A 22,516-nucleotide genomic window follows, 5' to 3' on the forward strand; every position below is an offset into this window, starting at 1 on the left:
AAGAGCTAAATCGCTATTCTTTGGCACCTAGCAATTGACACAAATGGGTCGCAACGCATATAATACTGTAATATGAATGTATAAACTGATTTACATTTAGCCATTTCTGTTTTTACTATAATTTCAAATCAGTTATGTTCGGCGAAATACGCGAGAAGTCTCAACCGAATGGCAATCTCTAGCGTCTGGTTATTCCAGTCTACACCGGTAGTATTTATTGTACATGCTCTCCAGATAAGAATATGGCATCACCGTTTGACATGACATGTTGAATATATCTAACCTCTAACGATTTGTGTACCAATGGTAAAATGTTTATTTTGTCTTAAATATGGGATATCAGAAGCCAGTCTTTTCCCTATAAGATCACAACATCAATGTTGATTTAAATTGACAAATAATTTATGTTTTCAATGTCGAAGATTTTGGGTGATACTGAGTTAGAGACTTAGCTACTTTAAGAATAAAATTCATACAAATGTATATATTTTTGAAAAGGTCTTGAATTCTTCTATTCAGTGGTATAAAATATTTAACATTTTTTGACATTTTTTACTGCAAAATGACCCAAATCCAAGAAGTCTAGGAGATAAAATACTGGCAACTTACAGATATACAATATACCAGAGAATAGCCCAGGCTTCATCAGGTATACCAGATTTAGCTATAAAATGACTGTTGATCTGTAAAAAACACAGAGTAAGAGAAAACATTAATTTTCATTTCTTAAACTGCATGGCTCAGACAATAGAGAGAGAGAGAGAGAGAGAGAGAGAGAAATGGGGTTTAACGTCCACTCGACACAAACCAGGTCATTTCGGGACTAAGATAGGGTTCAATTTTATTTCAATAATTCGCTTGAGCGTAGGGGTCCTTAGCAGTGGGATTAAACCGGACAACCCAGAGAACCCGGAGAAAACCCATGAGGTTGGACAGGCAACCAGACTCATTGTCACATACAACCGGGGAATCAAAACCATGCCAGTTGACTCAATGACAGACCTTACTCTACAGCGTGAACATGCTAACCATTCGGCCATCCAACCCCCTGGCTCAGACAATAGTCTAGGTGAACAAATATAGTATTTTAGAAAAAAAAAATTGAATTAAACAAAAGTGACAACAACTATATTGTGTAAGATGAAGCTCTAATAGGAATATCAGTCCTAAAAAGATTCTATTCCATTTAGCTTTTACAAAGATGTATGGAATTGAAATTTAATCGATGTAGCCCATTGCCTTTTTGTTGTCAGCAAAAATTTATTGATAGTAGCTAAAGTACATATAATTTGCTAGGTAATTTTAAGTGTTTAAGTTTTTTTTGGTTTTAATCATCTAAGATCACTATCTAAAGACTAAAGATCCCTTTTTAACTCTTCTTTTTATTACATATTAATGACAATGTTTATTAGCCTTCCCGGTGAACTATACTTACACCATGGAATAAACAGGATACGCTCTTAACCCATACAACAGCTAACATCAAATAGTGGATTTTATACACATCATTTTTCCTACAATGTAAAATATATTAGCAATAAACACACAGTACCCACAGAAACATGTATAATGTATATGCTATTTTCTTAAAGATGCACTATGTAAGATCTAAATCTGCTAGCTGTAGGTCTTTATTTTGGCTTCAAATGTTATATAAACTATTATTTAGACATTTATTGACATAATCCTATAATCAACCCTCTGAACCATTGGAGAGACGTGATCTACAACAGCCATGTTTGTTGTGGGCGGGATTTTAACGACAATTTACCTACCGTATGAGCGCAAGAATTACCATTTAAAGTTATGTAACAATGCAATTGAAAGTTATAATTAATATAATACATGCGCCTAATACACTGAAAAATATGGGTAATTTGAATGAAATTTTCAATATGTTCATTTTTCATTATCTAGTTTTGAACTATTACAACAGCAAGAACGACCAGTTCTTTATCTAAATCTTACATAATGCATCTTTAAATGGAGATCGCAGTCCTTCACGTTTAAGGCACGCTTTCGCTCTTGCGCCTCCCGACACACCTCGACTTATCTTTGGGGGAGTCGTCATTAAATACGCCCGCTAATAAGCTAAATCGCTCTCCTAAATATTGCGATTCATAAACTACCTTACTTTCAGTTTTTGTTTATTTTTAATAACCTCCTCCTCGAGCGATGAGCGTTTCCATGGTAAAACTAGGGCTGCCATAATTATTCATCAAACATATTGAATTCTAATGTAAGGCTCGTTTTAATTGGATAGCAGTCTAAAACCAGCCAACAGAATATGATGTTACTTGACAGCCTAATATGTTGCTGGATGTTGATGGAGAATATCCGCGGGAATGACAGAATGACGTACGTCTAATAATAACATTACTTGTTTAAAATGTTTTCATGTATGGCTTGTCTCATTAGCAATGCGTCGATTATCGCTATTAATAGTTTGGAGATGGTCAAAACAGTCAAATATGCGACATTTTAAAATTGAAATTACTGGAGGGCAAATAGCCACAGAGGGAGACAAAAATGGGTTTGTAAAATTGGTTTGGTCTTTAGACTTAGTGCAAATTGTGCACTAAGAAGCACGCTGACAAATTGATCAAACTGACGAAAATTCGTGAAACATATAAATTGCAAAATTAATAAAGAGAATACGAGACAAAACTAAAGTATATAAATACAATGTAGAATTACGAAGATTTTTTTTACGGGAGCTTTTTTCTCAATTTTTAAATTGGCGAGCTTTTCTTTTATAGCTCCCACACCATTTCGTAAACGTGAAAGACTGAGATCGTAAAATTGAAGAATTTGAATGTTACTGTTTAAGTTTATTTTGTAATGTACACATCTGGCACACATCTAATTAAAATCAGACTTATCTAATTCTTGTCCACACCAGATGAATCTGTTAAGATAGTTATAATCAGGAGGATAACAGAAATACATTAAAGTCTCTAATCCAGAGACAGAGATGTGGAACCCACATGTACACTAACTCTTTAAGTGTATGTGAGCAAAATCATTTACTTTAAAGTAATTTAGTCCAAATGGGCAGTTGTGCTGATTTCCCTACAAAAATCCAATGTTCTTCACATGTAACAAATTGCCAACACAGTTAATACCTATTTTAATTACATTTTTCGCTAAAATATCAAATTTTTCATGGCCTAATTCAAGCTAATATGTAGTCAGTTCGTTTATTTCACAGTTAAGTACGAAAACAAAATCAAAATACCAGCACTAGACAATCTCCTGCCTTGGATTCAATAGGATTTAAACCAGCGGCTGCCAGACAGGATACGCCCACATTTTGCAAGAGACGGATAGAGAACAAGCTAAAAACAAAAACGATATTTTGTACAATCAGGGGCCATAATCCAGAAAGTTATGGTCTGAAATGCTCAAATATCAAATGGGACTGAGATTTTTGGAATATAAAGCTATGTTTTAAGTTTCATCAAAATCAGATAAAAATTGTGACCTCTAGCACTATACGACTGGTACCGTGGAATCTCGGGTAAATAGCGTTATTATCTAATCTATGTAGAATTATTCATAAATATCATTGAATTTGGCCTAATAGCATTCAATTTGTCCTTGTATACAACTTAAATCTCAACGTGGAATTTTGATTACTAAGCGTTAATTGACTAGTGTTTAGTTTGTCGACACGTGTGTAATTATAAGCGTCCCGCTTAATTTTGACGACTGTTCAATAATTAGTTGGACCGTTCAATTTCCCGAGTTGTGAATAAATTAGTCAAGGTGTCCAATTACGCCAGGTATTCAATTCTGTTGCCGAACATCCAATTTCACATGCGTTGTTCAGATTTTAACGAAATGTTTATATTGAAGGAGTTGTAATATAGTAATGCTGCCGTGAAAACGTGTACATGTACAATGTACAGGCCAGTTTGAATAACAACATAATGAGTTCGGTAATATCGGGAAAACATTTACCGGCATTCTGTATCGGTTAGGATTTTTTTCTAACGCACTGTACATGAATATAATGTCGGCCAAAATGTATGCAACAATGAACAACTTACAATTTTTTTTACAACTTATCATTACATCTTCGTCTATAACTTAGATGTAATCCATCAATTATTGGCTGCTATAAAATCCAAACTTTAAATTATATACGTCATACGATGAGCTTGCAGCTTCAGTTAATCTAAATCAATCATTCATAGAGCACTCGATCCACTCCACGAGGCGCTTAACGGTAAGTCACATGGTCAGAAACGCGCCAATATTGGGACTATTTTCTTAGTCTGTCTGTGTTAATCGGTGACAAATCTCCGCTGTGACAATATACATCTACTTTAAATGTCGCCCAATTCATTTCGGTGGAAGCGGATATTGAATAAAGCCATTTCACACACGTGTACATTACATGCGCATGTCATATATTTATACAATGTCCACGATGTGTTACATTAATTGTCGCCTTCACTCCGTTATTTTGAGTAGCCTACACTTTCTGAATGATTCCATTCTTTTGTACGAATGCATGACCACTTGGACCAACTAATAGACCACTCGGACGAAACAAAAAAGACTACTCGGACCATACAAAAGGACCACTTGGACCAATAATAAAGTGTTGTTTTAATACGTTTATATTTGTGTTTGTATTAATATGACTACTCCAATCAATAATAAAGTGTTGTTTTAATTGTTGTTTTAATAATTGATAATAGTGTTTGTTTTAATATGCATATGTTTTCTTTGAAATAATAAAGTGTTATGTACTTACCCGTCGCATTGTTTCATCATGAAGCACATCAAAGAAAAACAATTAAATTGTTGATGTAATAAAGATATATATTTGCCAATAGGTACTTACCGGCAGCGGATATTCTAAAGTTATGTATATACTCACCTATAAATTGTTCGCCTCTTTGTATTATGATACAATATCATATTGTCTGTATTATATTTTTAAAATGAATAAGTCAAGCCTTATAATGTAATTTAATTGGTCTGTGTGGTCCTTTGGGTTGGTCCGAATAGCAAGGATAAATATGGGTACGATATTATGCAATATAGATGCCGTACAGTTATATAAATGCATTGTTTATAATTATAATCACGATTTACATACAGTTATAATTACAGAAGCAAATGCAGGTTCAATCAAGAAACTTGCGTGTTCACCGTCTAGTATAACTTTCGAGCTTCTGATATCTAGATTATAAACGTAAACATATACATGTATGTATAAACTTATAGATTGCAGTTACACAGGGTACATGTATATGCAGTAGGAATTCGGGAAGTTGGACGTACAAAAGAATGGAATCATTCAGAAATTGTACTCAAAATAAGAAAATTATAACGGAGTGAAGGCGAGAATTACATGTAGGCCAACACACTCGTGGACATTGTATAAATATATGACATGCGCATGTAATGTACACGTGTGTGAAATGGCTTTATTCAATATTCACTTCCACCGAAATGAATTGGGCGACATTTAAAGTAGATGTATATTGTCATAGCGGAGATTTGTCGCCGATTAACACAGACAGACTAAGAAAATAGTCCCAATATTGGCACGTTTCTGACCATGTGACTTACCGTTAAGCACCCCGTGGAGTGGATCGAGTGCTCTATGAATGATTGATTTAGATTAACTGAAGCTGCAAGCTCATCGTATGACGTATATAATTTAAAGTTTGGATTTTATAGCAGCCAATAATTGATGGATTACATCTAAGTTATAGACGAAGATGTAATGATACGTTGTAAAAAAATTGTAAGTTGTTCATTGTTGCATACATTTTGGCTGATGTTATATGCATGTACAGTGCATTAGAAAAAAATCCTAACCGATACAGAATGCCGGTAAATGTTTTCCCGATATTACCAAACTCATATTGTTGTTATTCAAACTGGCCTGTACATTATACATGTACACGTTTTCACGGCAGCGTTACTATATTACAACTCCTTCAATATAAACATTTCGTTAAAATCTGAACAACGCATGTGAAATTGGATGTTCGGCAACAGAATTGAATACCTGGCGTAATTGGACACCTTGACTAATTTTAATCACAACTCGGGAAATTGAACGGTCCAACTAATTATTGAACAGTTGTCAAAATTAAGCGGGATGCTTATAATTACACACGTGTCGACAAACTAAACACTAGTCAATTAACGCTTGTTAATCAAAATTGCACGTTGAGATTTAAGTTGTATACAAGGACAAATTGAATGCTATTTAGCCGAATTCAATGATATTTATGAATAATTCTACATAGATTAGATAATAACGCTATTTACCCGAGATTTCACGGTACCAGACGTATAGTGTCTAGAGGATCCATAACCTTTGTATTACAAACTTATACACAATTTGCGTACAATTTGAATTCAACCTTCATTATGGTGGAAGGGTGCTATATCTAAACGGTTTTTAAAATCGGAAAAAATTGTGACCTCTAGAGAATGCACAAGCTAAAAATGAGATTTTTCGACCAATCAGGGGCCATAATCTAGGAAGTTATGTTCAGATATATGTGATTACCAAAAGGAACCAAGATCTTTGGGACATAAACATGCATTCCAAGTTTCATCAAAATCGGATAAAAATTGTCACCTGCAGAGCGTCCACAAACAAATTGTGGACGGACGGACAGTACAAAATGATGCCACGCATTATTACATAGCGAGCAGCATAGATCGATGAAATTTCAATTCAACATATCTCTGCGAATAATGAATGGAATTGAACCATTTTGGACCGATATTCATCTCTCACAAAATTGTAGTTTGCAAGGGATTAATATTCCTAAATGAAACTTCAGTAAAATATTGTTCAAAAAGCTTTATTAACTTACTCTGCTTTACGTAGAACGGACAACCAAATACAACCACAGATAAAATACGATAAGAAGAAGACAAAAAATAAAGTTGGTTCTGGTTGACTTCCAGCAGATAAATAATTACCATTATTCTCTTCTACTACTTGTAACTGGAATCAAATTTCAAGTTTATGTTAGTCACTATGAAGGGTGAAGAATAAGATCTGAACCCTGCCACATAAATACTGATCACTTACCCTTACAAATAGCTTGTTCAGACACTCAAGTTGAACTGGAAAAATCCCCGGCAATCATTAAAGCAGTTTAACTTAACTGCCTGAACGCAAAAGTGGGGCAAATAAACCTGTTTAAAAAAAACCAGCTTGCGATCTGTCTTTTTTATTCTAAACTGGTTTATCTTGTCCGTCTGAACGGGTTGACTTTAAATTGCAAAGCGTCAGCTAACTTTGGACAAACGCAGTAACTAATATTCCTGGTAAAATGGAGGCATCCTGCAGTGCAAGTCTTAACAATCATCTAAACTGTTTAATTTTACATTACCTAGCATTTGTATTTATTTCTTGGCTGAAAGAGTTGGCATCTAAAAGTATTCGTGGAAAGGTATAGTTCAAACAATTTTTCCAGAATTTTTGACAGAGGTTAACACATATACCAATGCATAGTTAACTCTAACCTCTGAGTGACAAGGACAGAATAATCAAACTGGTTTGGGTTGAAGTACGTGTGAATGCAACACTATACTGGTTTAAAATCCCCAGTGATTTTAAACCAGTTTAAATATAAACATCTGAACGGGGTATTAATCTCTCATGAATTTGAAAAGTAGGGAAAGAAATAGTTTCTGTAAAATAGTGTCTATTCTGAAGCTTACCGTCATAGTTACTGTTGAGTCCACGTTGGGCTTAAAGTTCAAACAATTGTGGAAAAACAGACTGTATAAACCTTCTTCCGTTTCACTATTAATAACTACCAGAAACTAGAAATATAAAATTATAAATATATAAACATGAAATGATCAATCACTAACAACAATTGAAAATGATCAGCGATTATCTCTTACCAGAAACTGTGTAACAAGGCAGTACATATACACTCAAAGCCATTAAAAACGCAATGCCAAATTCAAAGTTTATTTACTGCAACAACTTTTAACAAATGTACATAACAATTGACAAAATAGAGAAAACAAGCATCTGTGGATAATTTCATGAAAGAATTCACAACAAATACACAAAACCAAAACGTTAGAGAACCATGAAACAAAGCAGGGGTCAGCTGAAGTCAATAACGTGTATGTCCACCCTGAGCTTTAAGTCACCTTGGCATGGATTGGCACAGATGTCTCACTACACACCAATGATTTTAGAGTTCCTGTGCCAACCCCGCAACAGTTTGTGGAGACACGGCTCAAGTTCGAACCCGTCCAAGTTCATCCCAAAGGTGTTTAATCGGGTTCATGTCAGGAGACATAGCTGGCCAATCCATAACACATGATGATTGTTCAGAAAGTCTCTTGTCAAAATGGCAGTGTGGAGTCGGGCGTTGTCATGCTGGAAAACCATCTGTCGACGGACGCCATGTTGAGCCAGCAATGGAAGCAACAACGGACGAAGGATGGCGTCAACATAATGTTGAGTGTTGAGATTGCCTTGGACCACCACCAACTGGGACGGAAGTTGACGTTGATAGTGGCCCAAACCATGACGCCACCTCCCCCAAGACGATCCATTTCCAGCACGCAGTTACAAACAACGCGTTCATGTCGGCGACGGTAGATACATGTAAGGTGACGTTCATCAGGAAAACTGAGGTTGAATCGGGATTCATCCGAGAAGATGACATTTCGCCATGATGTGTTGTGCAGATACCATTGATTTGTGGTCCATTGCTGTCTGGCAAGTCGACGATGATGCAAAAGGATTTGACCTTGGTAAGGTCGACTGCAGCATAATCCATGAGCAGCCAGGGACCTTCAGACTGTTTGAGTGCTAATCTGACGTTGCCGAGTTCCAACAATTCCCTGGCAGTAGCAGTAGCTGACTGGAAACTGTTGCGCAGATGACCTCCAGAGGGTCCACAACCCTAATACACAATATTTTGACACTTTGCGAACGAGGGGCGGCCATTTTGTCCGTCAGTTTTGATCCGATTTTTACGAAGTTCGAACCCAACCACCCTTAGGGTTTAACGGTGATATATTGTAACAGATTTTTAAATAGGATTAAAATTGTGACCTCTATGGGGTCCACAAACTAAAAACGCGATTTTTCGTACAATCAGGGGCCATAATTCAGGAAGTTATAGTCCAATATGCGCGAATATCGAAAATAATCGAGATCTGTGGGATATAAACATACATTTCAAGTTTTAACCAAATTGGATAAAAATTGTGACCTCTACAGTGTTCACAAGCTAAAAACGTGATTTTTTATACAATAAGGGCCATAATCCATGAAGTTACAGTTCGATACATGCCAATATCGAAAGGAACCGAGATCGGTGATAAACCTATATTTCAAGTTTCATTGAAATCGGATAAAAATTGTGACCTTTAGAGTGTTCATAAACAATTGTGGACGGACGGACAGGGGCGACGACACTATACGTCCACATGAAAATGTGGGCGTATAAAAATTTGGATGCTTAAATATGTTTATAAGTTTAGTCATTAAAATAAATTAAAAAACAACTGACTATATTTTTATATTCAGGTCAGGCAAGTATTTCTGAAGGGCTAGCAAATTTTGTCATGACACTTGTGGTTCAAAAGTGAAATTGTGCACCCCTGGTAAAGATAAAAAAAAAAGTGTGTAAAAAAAAACTTACATGTGTATCATAATTGCCTTGTTTATTTTTCTTTATGTCAACCTGGTTACGAAGAACATCTGGTGTAGTTTCCTTGCTTACAGCAGTCTCTGGTTTTACTGGTGCTTTTGTAGAAATATTTGTATTGTTTTTAGAAGTTGGATTTGTTTTTACCTGAAAAAGTCAATTTTTGAATTTATGGATAAATTAAGCAATTTCTGTTACATAAAGAAAGGTTGCCAGGCAACGAAACATACGCCCACAGCAGCTAAATCGTCCGGGCAGTCAACAAGTGTTGTTGCATATTCTTACTTTTTTCGGTCATGAAACATTTATAATTCACTAAAATCTGATTAAGAGCAACAAGTAATTATCAGAAAACCATTAGAATTTGTTTGGTTTTTATAAAGTTCTGCCCCATACTAAGGTTTTGTATACAAAACTTTTAATATCTTGGATTTAGCTGTTTATGTCATAAAAATTCATGGAAAATCAATATACTTGTTCGTCTCAAGATCTTAAACTCTGTGTATCAATCTGAAGTCAATCAGATGATAACTTTAGCCTTTAGAGCGGAAATCGTTGAAAATCAAGGGCTATAACTCTGGCAGTAATTATTGGAAATCGCTGAAAATCAATAGGCTTCTTCGTCTCATGACCTTAAACACTGTGTATAAATTTAAGGTCAATCGGATATAAACTTTGGCTTCAAGAGCGTCCACAAGATTTTTTGAAGTGATCAAGGGCCATAACTCTGGCAGTAATTATTGGAAATCGCTGAAAATCAATAGGCTTCTTCGTCTCAAGACCCTAAACACTGTGTATAAATTTAAGGTCAATCGGATATTATCTTTGGCTTCTAGAGTGTCCACAAGCAATTGTGGACGCTGGACCGATGGACGGACGGGGGCGACGACAATATACGACCACATTTCAATGTGGGTGTATAAAAATGAGCTTAAGTTTTGCGTCAAGACACTAATTTTGAAGTTAATATATGAAAATATGCCACACTAAAAGAATTATGATTAAAAAACACCAAATATATTTAATTTGGCAGTTTTTTTGACCAACAGAACTCAAAATACAGTATATAAATTGAGACATATGTACGCACTCTGGCTAAATAAAAAAAACTTTAAATTTGTATGTAACTTTCGCAATTAACTTAGGCAGTGGTAGAGATATTTAGCTTTAACATTAATTTTCAGACTCAAGTCTTTTTGGAAGGCAAATATGCTGGAAACTCAACACAGAAGAACTATCATTTTTACACATTTGGTTCAGTTTGAAATGACAACCCACAGAAATGCTAACAGCAAACAAATTGAGTAAATTGATGACAATAACCATCTGCAAATTTGAATACATATCTGTGGTCTAGTCAAAATATTAAGAGGGTCCAATTGGACAAAGTGCATGTACCAGAATTACATCTATACATAGATTAATAATGAAACTAATAAGTATGATACTATTTTAAGCATACATCATTCAACAGGTTCATTCAAATCAATCAATAATCATATGATTACCTTTATAACGGTAGGAGCAGCAGATGGAGCAGCAGAAGTTAAAGTGGTAGTAGGAGGAGTTTTAACGGATGATTCTTTTACTTCTGGATCACCTTCACTATCTCTTGTTTGACGTCGTAGAAGGTTATTATTAGCTACACTCTGTGCAATAGCTTCTCTTCGAGTCTTACGCTGGTCATGTTTTTTATCACGATATTCTTTCTGATTTAGGTTTGAGACGGTTAAATTAGTAACATCATTACCCACTCTTTCGATAATCACTCTAAAAATATAGAGAAGGTAAATAAATATAAGTGCTTAAGAAAAGTTTATTTGTAAGGTTACTATTAACTAAAGAGAGCTATCTCTTACTATTTGGGTAGCCGTAATGTCTCACTAAATACGGCGCTGGCTGAGTTCAATCCCGGTGTTGGCTGAGAAAGTGTCTCAGTATTTTCTGGTGTGGTGCCCCTTTGTCTGTAGTGACGGGTGGAGGAGATGAAAAACTGGGATCCCTAAGTAAAAGAACCCTTAGTTGACAGTTGAAAATCGAAATAAAAGTAGGTGGTAGCACTCCCTCATAGTACACTGAGCTTTGTGTCATGGTTTTGAATTTTTGGGCCCCCTTGAAGTTTTGTGCCCCCTTGAATTTTTGCGCCCCTCGCAAATGGCAAAATATCACAGTTTTAATGCGGTTTTCAACATTATAATGATAATCATAATGCCCAACCAGTGTTCAAACATATACTGTGGGTCAGAAATGAAATGAAATATGGTTTAACGTCCTACTACTCTGTTCTGACTGAGCTAATGAAGACGGTTATACACCATACAGTGTGCTACGAGTATGAGGGAAATTTTGTCTGGGAGGTGGCACTATGGCCTACTCTTACATCGAATTCCAACTGCCAAGGGATCTTTTACATGCATACCAATGTGTACACCGGACATCAGTCTTTAATAACATCCTAACAACTAGACAGTTGTCGTTGTCAGGCCCTCCGTCATGCATCACTGACAAGGGAAACCACGTTGGCAAATCCCAATGAACTTTCTCAGCCAATGCAGGGATCCACCACGCAACCTCCAGGCTAGCGAGCCAGCATCTACCCACTTAGCCACTGTGGGTCAGATATGCTACAAATTGACTTTAGAAGCCCAATATTACCCGGCGGCACTGGGAGGGACTGCCACCCCATCCCCTCCCCGGCACACACATCCACTAGCCCGACGCTACCAAAAATAACTTACAGGCTAGTGATCTATTTAGCCGTACTAGTCCTGGGCTAGGGCCCTTTCATTGGTTTGTGAATTAAACTAGTGACGATATAGATAAATAAACTATAAAACATCCCACATTTATTTCTCAAATTCCAAGGAAAACTTAATCATAACAATAGATTTTCTGTAGTAAAACTTAGAGCCGTATGGACATTTTTTGTACCCCTTCTATTCATTCATTCTTGACATTTCATTTCTCCATCTTGCACGCTTTGACGGGTCTCGTATAAACCAGTTGAAATCAGGTTGATTTAAAAACAAAAGACTCATTTATACTTCATATTAGATTAGTTCTGACATAAATATTTGAAAGCATACCTTTGTATTTTTAAATACAAGATAATTTTGATTATTTAACATGTCAGGTATTTCCAAAGAATTTACTACACGTGTTCATTACACACACCCCATGATGAATGGTTCCAGTGACCCGTGTGTCGTCAACTTTGACCCTATCGGCACACAGCATGGCACTCCAGTGATAACATAAACAATTTTACTATCCTGTCTATTTTAATATTATATCAGCACATCAAACTGATTTTTTTCATTTTGAGACTCTTTATATAGTGACCTGGTAAATAAATACGGTAAAACAATTAATTTGTCAATCAGTCGAGGCTATCTCGTGCTTTGCAGTAAGTGCTAATAATAACGTAACGTTTACAAATCTTCGAACGGGAATTAAAGGACATAAATTTACCGTGATATATAATAAATGACATGTGCTATATGAAGTATTTATATGGTCTTTAGTGAAAGAAAACATTGTTGTGGCTACCATTCCTGGTTTTGAAGGTCAGATATGATATGAAAACGAATATCGGTTTGTAGTTTTTTTAACCGTTTCATCAGTGCGCCCGAACCGTGACCGGTTAACCGTGTACCCGTATACATCCTTAATTATTAGGCAATCAAGTCTACGATCTTTATTAACCAGCGGCTGCCAGGCAGGATACGCCCACATTTTCGAGAGATGGATAGAAAACAAGCTAAAACGAAAGTGATTTTTCCTACAATCAAGGGCCATAATTCAGGAAATTACAATTCGATATGCGCAAATATCGAAAGGAACCAAGATCTTTGAGTTTTAAACTTACATTTCAAGTTTCAACAAAATCGGATAAAAATTGTGACCTCTATAGGGTCCACAACCTTGGTATACCATATTTTTACGCTATTTGAGAACGAAGGGCGGCCATTTTATCTGTCAGTTTTTGGCCGATTTTCACGAAATTCGATCTCAGTCGTCCTTAGGGTGTAACGGTGATATAATAATATGATTTTTTGAAATCGGATAATAATTATGACCTCTATAGGGTCCACAAGCTAAAAACGTGATTTTCCGTACAACAAGGGGCCATAATTCTGGAAGTTACGGTCCGATATGCGCGAATATCGAAAGGAACCGAGATCCTTGGGTTATTAACTTTCATTTCAAGTTTCAACAAAATCGGATAAAAATTGTGACCTCTATAGGGTCCACAACCTTGATATACCAATATTTTTACGCTATTTGAGAATGAACGGCGGCCATTTTATCTGTCAGTTTTTGGCCGATTTTCACGAAATTCGATCTCAGTCGTCCTTAGGGTGTAACGGTGATATAATAATATGATATTTTGAAATCGGATAATAATTATGACCTCTATAGGGTCCACAAGCTAAAAACGTGATTTTCCGTACAATAAGGGGCCATAATTCAGGAAGTTAAGGTCCGATATGCCCGAATATCGAAAGGAACCGAGATCTTTGTGTTATAAACTTACATTTCAAGTTTCAACAAAATCGGATAAAAATTGTGACCTCTATAGGGTCCACAACCTTGATATACCATATTTTTACTTATTTGAGAACGAAGGGCGGCCATTTTGTCTGTCAGTTTTGGGCCAATTTTCACGAAATTCGAACTAAGCCGTTCTTAGGGTGTAACGGTGATAATACTATATTAACACGTTTTTTTAAATTGGATAAAACTTATGACCTCTATAGGGTCCACAAGCCAAAAAACGTGTTTTTACGTACAATCAGGGGCCATAATTCAGGAAGTTATGGTCCGATATGCGCGAATATCGAAAGGAACCGAGATCTTTGGGTTATAAACATACATTTCAAGTTTCAACAAAATCGGATAAAAATTGTGACCTCTACAGTGTTCACAAGCCAAAAACGTGATTTTTCGTACAATCAGGGGCCATAATCCATGAAGTTATGGTCCGATAGATGCCAATATCGAAAGGAACCGAGATCTTAGGGTGATAAACCTATATTTCAAGTTTCATTGAAATCGGATAAAAATTGTGACCTGTAGACTGTTCACAAACAATTGTGGACGGACGGACGGACAGGGGTGACGACAATATACGTCCACATGAAAATGTGGGCGTATAAAAATGATAGGTTGGCAGGCAACAAAACATATGCCCAAATATTGAAGATTAAATCTTGTACCTTGTCAAACTATGGACTAGTGGATATTAATGCCGGGCTAGTGGATTCAAAATTTTTTTTACGCCCCTGTTTTTTGGGGCCCGATCTGGATCTTGTTTCTCATGCAAAACCATGGGTCACCACGCCCCCGGCATAACGAAAGCTTGTCTTCATTAGTCCGGATGAAGCAGAAAAGTAAGACATTAAATCGTTGTTCATTTATTCATTCCTCTCAATACACAACAATAATAATGGACTTTATTATATATATATATATATTGTTGTGTGAAAATCATTCTTATTTCGATAACCTATTCAACCTACCTTTCATTTACAAGATCCATTTTAAAAAATACAACTGACATTTGGTCCTTTGTTTTGTCACCAGTTATTGTTGTATAGTATTGTAAAAAGCATTTTGAGGTATGTTCACTTTCCTGAAACAATAAAATATTAATTACAATAATAATAATGTACATTTATATAGCGCTTAATCCATCCATGAGCATGCTGTAAGTTAATAGCTCCTGTGGATAATACATCGTGAACATATGTGTCTTAAGCCTAGATCGAAATTGAGCAACTGTTTCTGAACACTTTATGTTGTCAGATAAGTCATTCCATAGTCGTGGACCATATACACTGAAGGCTTTATCACCAAAAGATTTTAATTTAGTTGAAGGTACAACAAGTGATAGATTATTCTGTGAACGGAGTGGTTGGTTTGGTACATAAGGCTGCATAAGATCTGTGATATAGGATAGAGCTGAATCATGCTGAGACTTGTAGACCAGTGTTAGGATTTTAAAGTTTATACGAGCCTCTATTGGTAACCAGTGAAGTGATTTAAGGACTGGGGTTGGGTGGTAAATTAATGGCCAAGTGGTCTGACATGCACTGTAGAACATAAGGCTTGTTATCTTTGCAAGTCATGAGTCCAACCCCTTCTTGTATGTGACCAGAAGAAGGGCCACCTGCCTAACTTTGTGGGTTTTCTCCTGGTTGCTCCTAATGGACTTAGTCCTGAAATGACCTAGTCATGACTGTTTTTTTTCTATCAAAATCACAAAGTCAAAACAACTCACAAACATGAAATTAATAATATATCTTTTCTACTAAATAAAACAACCAGTGGTTGGCAGGCTAGATACGCCCACATTTTGCAAGAGATGGATAGAGAACTAGCTAAAAATAAAAGTGATTTTTCATACAATCATTGGCCATAATCCCGGAAGTTATGGTCTGCAATGCATGAATATCGAAAGGGACTGAGATATTTGGGATATAAAGATATATTTTAAGTTTCATCAAAATTGGATAAAAGCTGTGACTTCTTGAGGGTCAACAACCTTGGTATTACATACTTTTACACTATTTGCGTAGAAGGAGCAGCCATTTTGTCAGGCAGTTTCAATTGATTTTCAGGGTGTAACGGAGATACATTTCAACATTTTTTAAAACCGGATAAAAATTGGGACCTTTAGAGGGTCCAGTTACTAAAAACATGATTTTTTGTACAATCAGGAGACATAATCCAAAAAGTTACTGTCCAATATGCGCAAATATCAAAAGGAACCAATATCTTTGGATTATAAACACATTTCAAGTTTCATTAGAATCAAATAAAAATTTTGACTTCTAAAGTGTCCACAAAACTTGGTATTACATATACTTACATCCCACTTCTACTCGTTGCCACTGGCAACCTTTGATAAAACTGTCCTGTTTATTTGCAATACATGCATAAAAGTATCCGTTTATTGGAAATGTACAGAAAGAGTACTGTTCATTTTTGATACACGGATACTTTTAAGCCGTTTTAGATACCTATCAAGCAATAAGTAGCGGACGTTTGGTCCGACCCAGATCGCAATTGATAACGTTGGCTCTATACAACTAGTCAAAATCATAGTAACAAAACAAAATGGGGGGAACTACATGGCAGTTCAAAAACATATACAATGACATTAAATTAACATAACAACATATTACAAAAATCAATTATTATAGATATCAATTGGCATCTATTTCATAATTTGGTTTGATTTATATTAATATGCAAAATATATAAATTAGAATATTGAATAATTATTTTAATTAATTGTGATGATAGCAGGCGCAGTTCTCTTGTTGGACACTTCACAGGCATTGAAAATAAGCAGGATGAAAAAAAAACGCCTAGAAAGTCATAAACTTTATTACAAAATAAATTTCAACGGAAGAACCATCCGCCGATGCATACTTTCACCAGGAATGACCCACGTTTCGCATTTCCTTTACACTACGTTTAATAATATTGCAGTCCTCTACGCCATAGACAAGTTGTTTTGACGATGTGGTCTAAACAAACACGTGATTATTTTACGCTCAGAGTATCATAGCAAGACGCACGTGTAAATACTACTCAGGTCGTCTCTCCACTGCGAAATCATTCTACCATGAAATGTAACGTGAGGCTCAGAAAGGGATAAATAATGAAAGAGCAGAAAGTATTTGTCACTTTTCGGTTGAAACGACTCGATAATAAATACTATTTTTCACATTTTGCTTCACAATACTCGATAGAAATGTGATGTAAGTAACTTATAAGCACCTTTCCTCGGTGTATCGGTGAATATCAGGACAGTTTTGGTCGCTAGCCGCCTCGGCTGGGCCCCTCGACCAAAACTGTCCTGATATTCACCGATACACCTCGGAAAGTGTGCTAATAACTACTACATACTTTTACACTATTTGCGTACAAGGAGCGGCCATTTTGTTCAGTAGTTTGGGTAAGATTCTTACGAAATTCGAACTCAACCTTCATGGATGTGTAACGGTGATATATTTAAACGTTTTTTTAAAATTGAATACAAATTGCGACTTCTAGCAGGTCCACAAGCTAAAATGCTATTTTCCAAACAATCAGGGGCCATAATCCTGGAAGTTATATTTGGATATGCGTGATTATTCGAAAGGAAGCGAAATCTTTGTGATATTAAACATAAATTTAAAGTTTCATCAAAACTGGATCAAAATTGTACCGTATAAAGGGTCCACAACCTTGATATACCATATTTGTACACTATTTGCGTACAAGGGGCGGCCATTTTGTCCAACAACTTTCGTCCAATTTTCAAGAGATTCGAACTCAAACGACATGATGGTGTAAGGCTGATATATTCGAACGTTTTTTCGAACCGGATAAAAATTGTGACCTCTAAATGGAATGCAAGCTAAAATTTCATACAGATCAGATGATCACTTTTGTCATTCAAACGTTCACAAGGTTCACAACCGCCATAACTCTAGAAATTATTGACAGAAATTGTTGAAATTCAATAGACTGCTTTTTCAGAAATTTAAATGATGCATATAAATTTCATACACATCGGAAGATAACTTTCATCAATCGAGCATTAACAAGGTTGAACAAAGTGAAACAAGGGCCATAACTCTAAAAATAATAAACGGAAATTGCTGAAATTCAATAGGATTCTTCTATTTACTAATTTAAATGACGCATGCAAATTTCATACAGATCAGCAGATAACTTTTGATGTTAGAGGGTTCACAAGGTTCAATAAAGTGAAACAAGGGACATAACTCTAGACGTAATAAACAGAAATTGCTGAAATTCAATAGGCTTCTTCGTTTCACTAATTCAAATAATGCATATAAATTTCTGAAAGATCGGATGATAACTTTTGGCGTTAGAGCGTTTACAAGGTTCAATAAAGTGACACAAGGGCCATAACTCTAGACGTAATGAACAGAAATTATTGAAATTAAATAGAATTCTTCGTTTCACTAATTTAAATCATGCATATAAATTTCACAAAGATTGAGTGATAATTTTTGGCATTAAATTTGAGCGTTCACAAGGTTCAATAAAGTGAAACAAGGGGCATAACTCTAGACGTATTAAACGGAAATCGCTGATATTCAATAGGCTTCTTCCTTTCACTAATTCAAATAATGCATATAAATTTCAGAAAGATAGGATGATAACTTTTGGCGTTAGAGCGTTCACAAGGTTAAACAAAGTGAAACAAGTGCCATAATTCTAGAAGTAATAAACGGAAATTGCTGAAATTCAATAGGCTTCTTCGTTTCCCTAATTTAAATATTGCATGTAAATTTCACAAAGATCCGATGTTAACTTTTGGCATTAGAGCGTTCAACAAAGTGTAACAAGGGCCATAACTCTAGACGTAATAAACGGAAATTATTGAAATTAAATAGGCTTCTTCATCTCACTAATGCAAACAACATTTTAAAACAACTGGATGATAACTTTTGGTGTTAGAGCGTTCACAAGAACTTGTGGACGACGGACGGACGGACGGGGGCGACGGCAATATACGTCCACATTTCTATGTGGGCGTATAAAAAGTGTGTAAAAAATTATGGACGAGAATCTTTCATTACATTATGCCAGCAGTTTAGCTGGATCAATAAACACCCTAAAAGCTACAAGGATTTTCATGTAAGCTTATCAAAATTTTGTTTGATAAAATGTGTACCGGTACATAGATATAATCCTTGAGTGGTATTTAGCAATTGAGCACATTAAAAAACACAACACAACTTATATGGAAAACAATCATTAGTTTATACACATACAGCATGATGTTTCGCCGGTATTCTTTTATCGTTTTCAAGTACAAACTTTGATGGTTTCTTAAACATGCATTATGCAAGAGCAAAATCTGCTTATTACAAGTCTTTCTTTAGGCCTGAAATGTTATCTAAATTATCAATTTGACATTAATTAACTTATCCAGACCATAATAAACTCTCGATGTCAAGGCTAGTCTTCGATGTAGGCTGGATTAGATTCCTATATGCCGCTAACGGCCAAAGATAATTAAATCAGAAAAAGTGGATAATCGAGACTATGCTGTTTATATTAATGATTTTAGTAATGATAACCGAGACTATGCAAAAATTTCACCGGCTTCTTTCTCGGCTCATAGTGGATCTACTTGACTGAAATTTTCAGCAAATTACCTTTACACTATCTAGTTTTTAACTATTATAGCGAGAACTGCCATCTCTTTATCTTATCTCCCATAATGTATCTTTAATATCTTCCAAAAAAGTTGGGGATATTCAGAAACAATACAAAACTGCGGAAATGCACTGCTGTTTTTATTAGAGGTAACCAGTGTATGTTAATAACAGGCCAATTGCTTACACATGAACATAAACAGTTCATATTGGCGGCTTATCTGACAGACCCATTTCACTCGCAAAGGGACACACCGTCAAAAGTGAAAATGGACGTTTTTTTATTTTTGTCTTAATAATGAGTAATTACTCCACCAATCCTCAGACATTCAGCAATTCATCGTGGCATGCTCCTTATCAACTGTCCAATCACGATTTGGGGCAATCTGACCCACTCCTCTTGCAGTGCCACGGCCAATTCTTGCAGTGTTGTCGGTTGACTTGACGAACACGTCTCCCGATCAAATTAAACGTAACACATTAAAGCAAGGATACGCTAAACAGTAAATCTTATGCAAGAACCGATAGGAAAGCAAACATGGATAGATAAACCATATCGCAACCTGCATAGGTATTTGCATTTCAATATCCCCTACTTTTTTTGAAGAGTATATATTTGTGAATTGTGCCATACACAAACTGTCAATAAACAATACAAAACTGTAATTAAGGCACTCTACAAGAACTCACCATATAAGACAAGCCTGTACTACCACTTTTATCTAAAGTGAAGCCAAATAACTGGAAAAAAGAATAGATTGTAGAAGTGAAACGAAACTTTTCAACAAATTTAAACTTATATTAATAATGAAGTCTTTTATTTCAGAAATATGTTTGCAACATATACTGATCTGATTGGATAATGGACTGAACAGCCTTGAGGATGCCCATTATAGTGTTTTTAGAGAATAATTGTATAGAAAATCATGATCATGCTTGACAAATTTGGTTGTATTATATTTAGAGCTGTCCTCATTTACTAAAACTATAAATAATATGGCTCCTTTAGTTTACATGTATTTATAAGTCTTGTTTATCATAATGTCATTAAAATAAGTTCACTTACTGTCACATTTTCATCAGGAAGAGTCTTGGAATTTAGTTTATAATTAAAGTTAGTAATATTAACAGACAGAGTTCCTCCTTTCAGAAAACCAAATGAACTAAGGGTAATCCGTTTTCGGTCATCATCCTTTGAAATACAAAAATGTTTTACTCAGTAAACCTGGAAATTAGTCCCCTAATTAAAGAGGAAATATGGATTTTGTTTTTAATTTCAAAACCAAAGATTAGACACATATATTTTTTAATTACTCAACCTCAAGCAATACCTAAACCTCTTTGATATACATTTATAGCAATATGTATTCCTCGATAAATTTGGGCATATGTTTGAATTTATTCTTGGACATTATGCAGGTTAACCTAGAAATTAGAAGTTATTCTCATCGATATAGCTGACGCGATAATTATCATGCACTGGGATAAATCACTAATCTGGCACAGGATGTATAGGCCTTGGGTTCCATGAGATTTTCATTTCTGAGGATGCAGCATATGTCTGTGTTTGTTTAATAATTTCAGTGTCGTTTTGGGCATAAGCATTTCAAGTAACATCATTGATATCTCCATATTGATTCTATTCTTTGGGCATAAAATTTTACACAGATACCTACTTCACAAAATAAATCGAAAAAATAAAATCTAATTAAGTCAACATTTTTAATTTCTAACCAAACCAAATAGGCCTCCATGTAGATTTACTTTTTTCGCACCAGGCTTACCTAAATTTCGTTTCATCTTATATGGCCGAGTTCTTAAATTTGTGCGTTACCCTTTCAATGATGTCCGCCAAGTCGGTTAGAAAACAGAGACATATTTTTTAACAGCGTGTTGTGTCGCTCATACTGACTCTAGCGAGGTAAGCAAGGTCTTATTTTCTCACTAAGATGTTCATTTATATTGTTCAGGCGTTCACAGGGACTGACAAGCGACCGTTTAGCAGTAAAAAGTTGCCCAGTAAAATTGACTGGGAAACCAAATCTGGTCGACAAGGATTCAATAGAAGGGTCCCTGAACGTAGCTGGTCGAGTGTAACGAGACCTACGTTCAGAGCTGAAATAGTGTGTGGATTAATGTGCCTGAAATATGGAAAATCTACAGAGACATATTGATTTAGTACATTGTCATTGGCCACTTGGCTTTTTTTTATGTTTAGTTGATAGTTCATGCCTATGCTATTAATGTTAATAACGTATAATTACACATGTAAAGATAGCCTACATATATAATTAAACGGGGTGTAGCAAGACATAACGATGCTTATTTTCTTATTCTAAAACCAATGCTGACGACGTTGCTTGTGTGTATCTACATGTATCAATAGTATGACTGGTGAAAGTTGGCAGTGTCAGAGTGAGTGACAAATAAATTGAAATCTCTGATCTCAAATAATAGGGAACACACGAATGAATATCACCCGATGGAACAATGAAGAACAAAACTCAAAGATATTTGAATTATAATTACCGTCAGAATTAAGTCATGTCGTTTTCCAAGTGTAGTGCTGATGACCCCCAACATAGTCATTACTCGCAAAAACATGTTTATTTTCTGTGAATAGAAGTTTCTTCTTCCACATATCTCCATTCT

At 35.5% G+C, this 22,516-nt stretch overlaps 1 protein-coding gene across 2 annotated transcripts in view; it reads right to left on the bottom strand.

Moving 5' to 3' along the window:
• LOC126826045 (protein GPR107-like) overlaps positions 1 to 22,516 on the bottom strand; it is a 30,460-nt gene extending 7,944 nt beyond the window's left edge. The window contains exons 1-10 of one of the 2 annotated variants that reach the window (XM_056101827.1): positions 22,394 to 22,516; positions 20,931 to 21,056; positions 20,555 to 20,605; positions 15,197 to 15,309; positions 11,183 to 11,444; positions 9,669 to 9,821; positions 7,714 to 7,818; positions 6,858 to 6,991; positions 1,436 to 1,514; positions 610 to 683 (exon numbers count right to left, since the gene is read on the bottom strand). In XM_056101827.1, the coding sequence (XP_055957802.1) occupies positions 610 to 683; positions 1,436 to 1,514; positions 6,858 to 6,991; positions 7,714 to 7,818; positions 9,669 to 9,821; positions 11,183 to 11,444; positions 15,197 to 15,309; positions 20,555 to 20,605; positions 20,931 to 21,056; positions 22,394 to 22,513 (1,217 nt within the window). In that variant the 5' untranslated portion in view covers positions 22,514 to 22,516. The remainder of the gene's footprint in view (positions 1 to 609; positions 684 to 1,435; positions 1,515 to 6,857; positions 6,992 to 7,713; positions 7,819 to 9,668; positions 9,822 to 11,182; positions 11,445 to 15,196; positions 15,310 to 20,554; positions 20,606 to 20,930; positions 21,057 to 22,393) is intronic. The other variant, XM_056101832.1, reaches the window with a different exon arrangement.

This window comes from Patella vulgata, chromosome 1 (genome assembly GCF_932274485.2).
Source record: "Patella vulgata chromosome 1, xgPatVulg1.2, whole genome shotgun sequence".
In the NCBI taxonomy this organism is placed as follows: Eukaryota; Metazoa; Mollusca; class Gastropoda; family Patellidae; genus Patella; species Patella vulgata.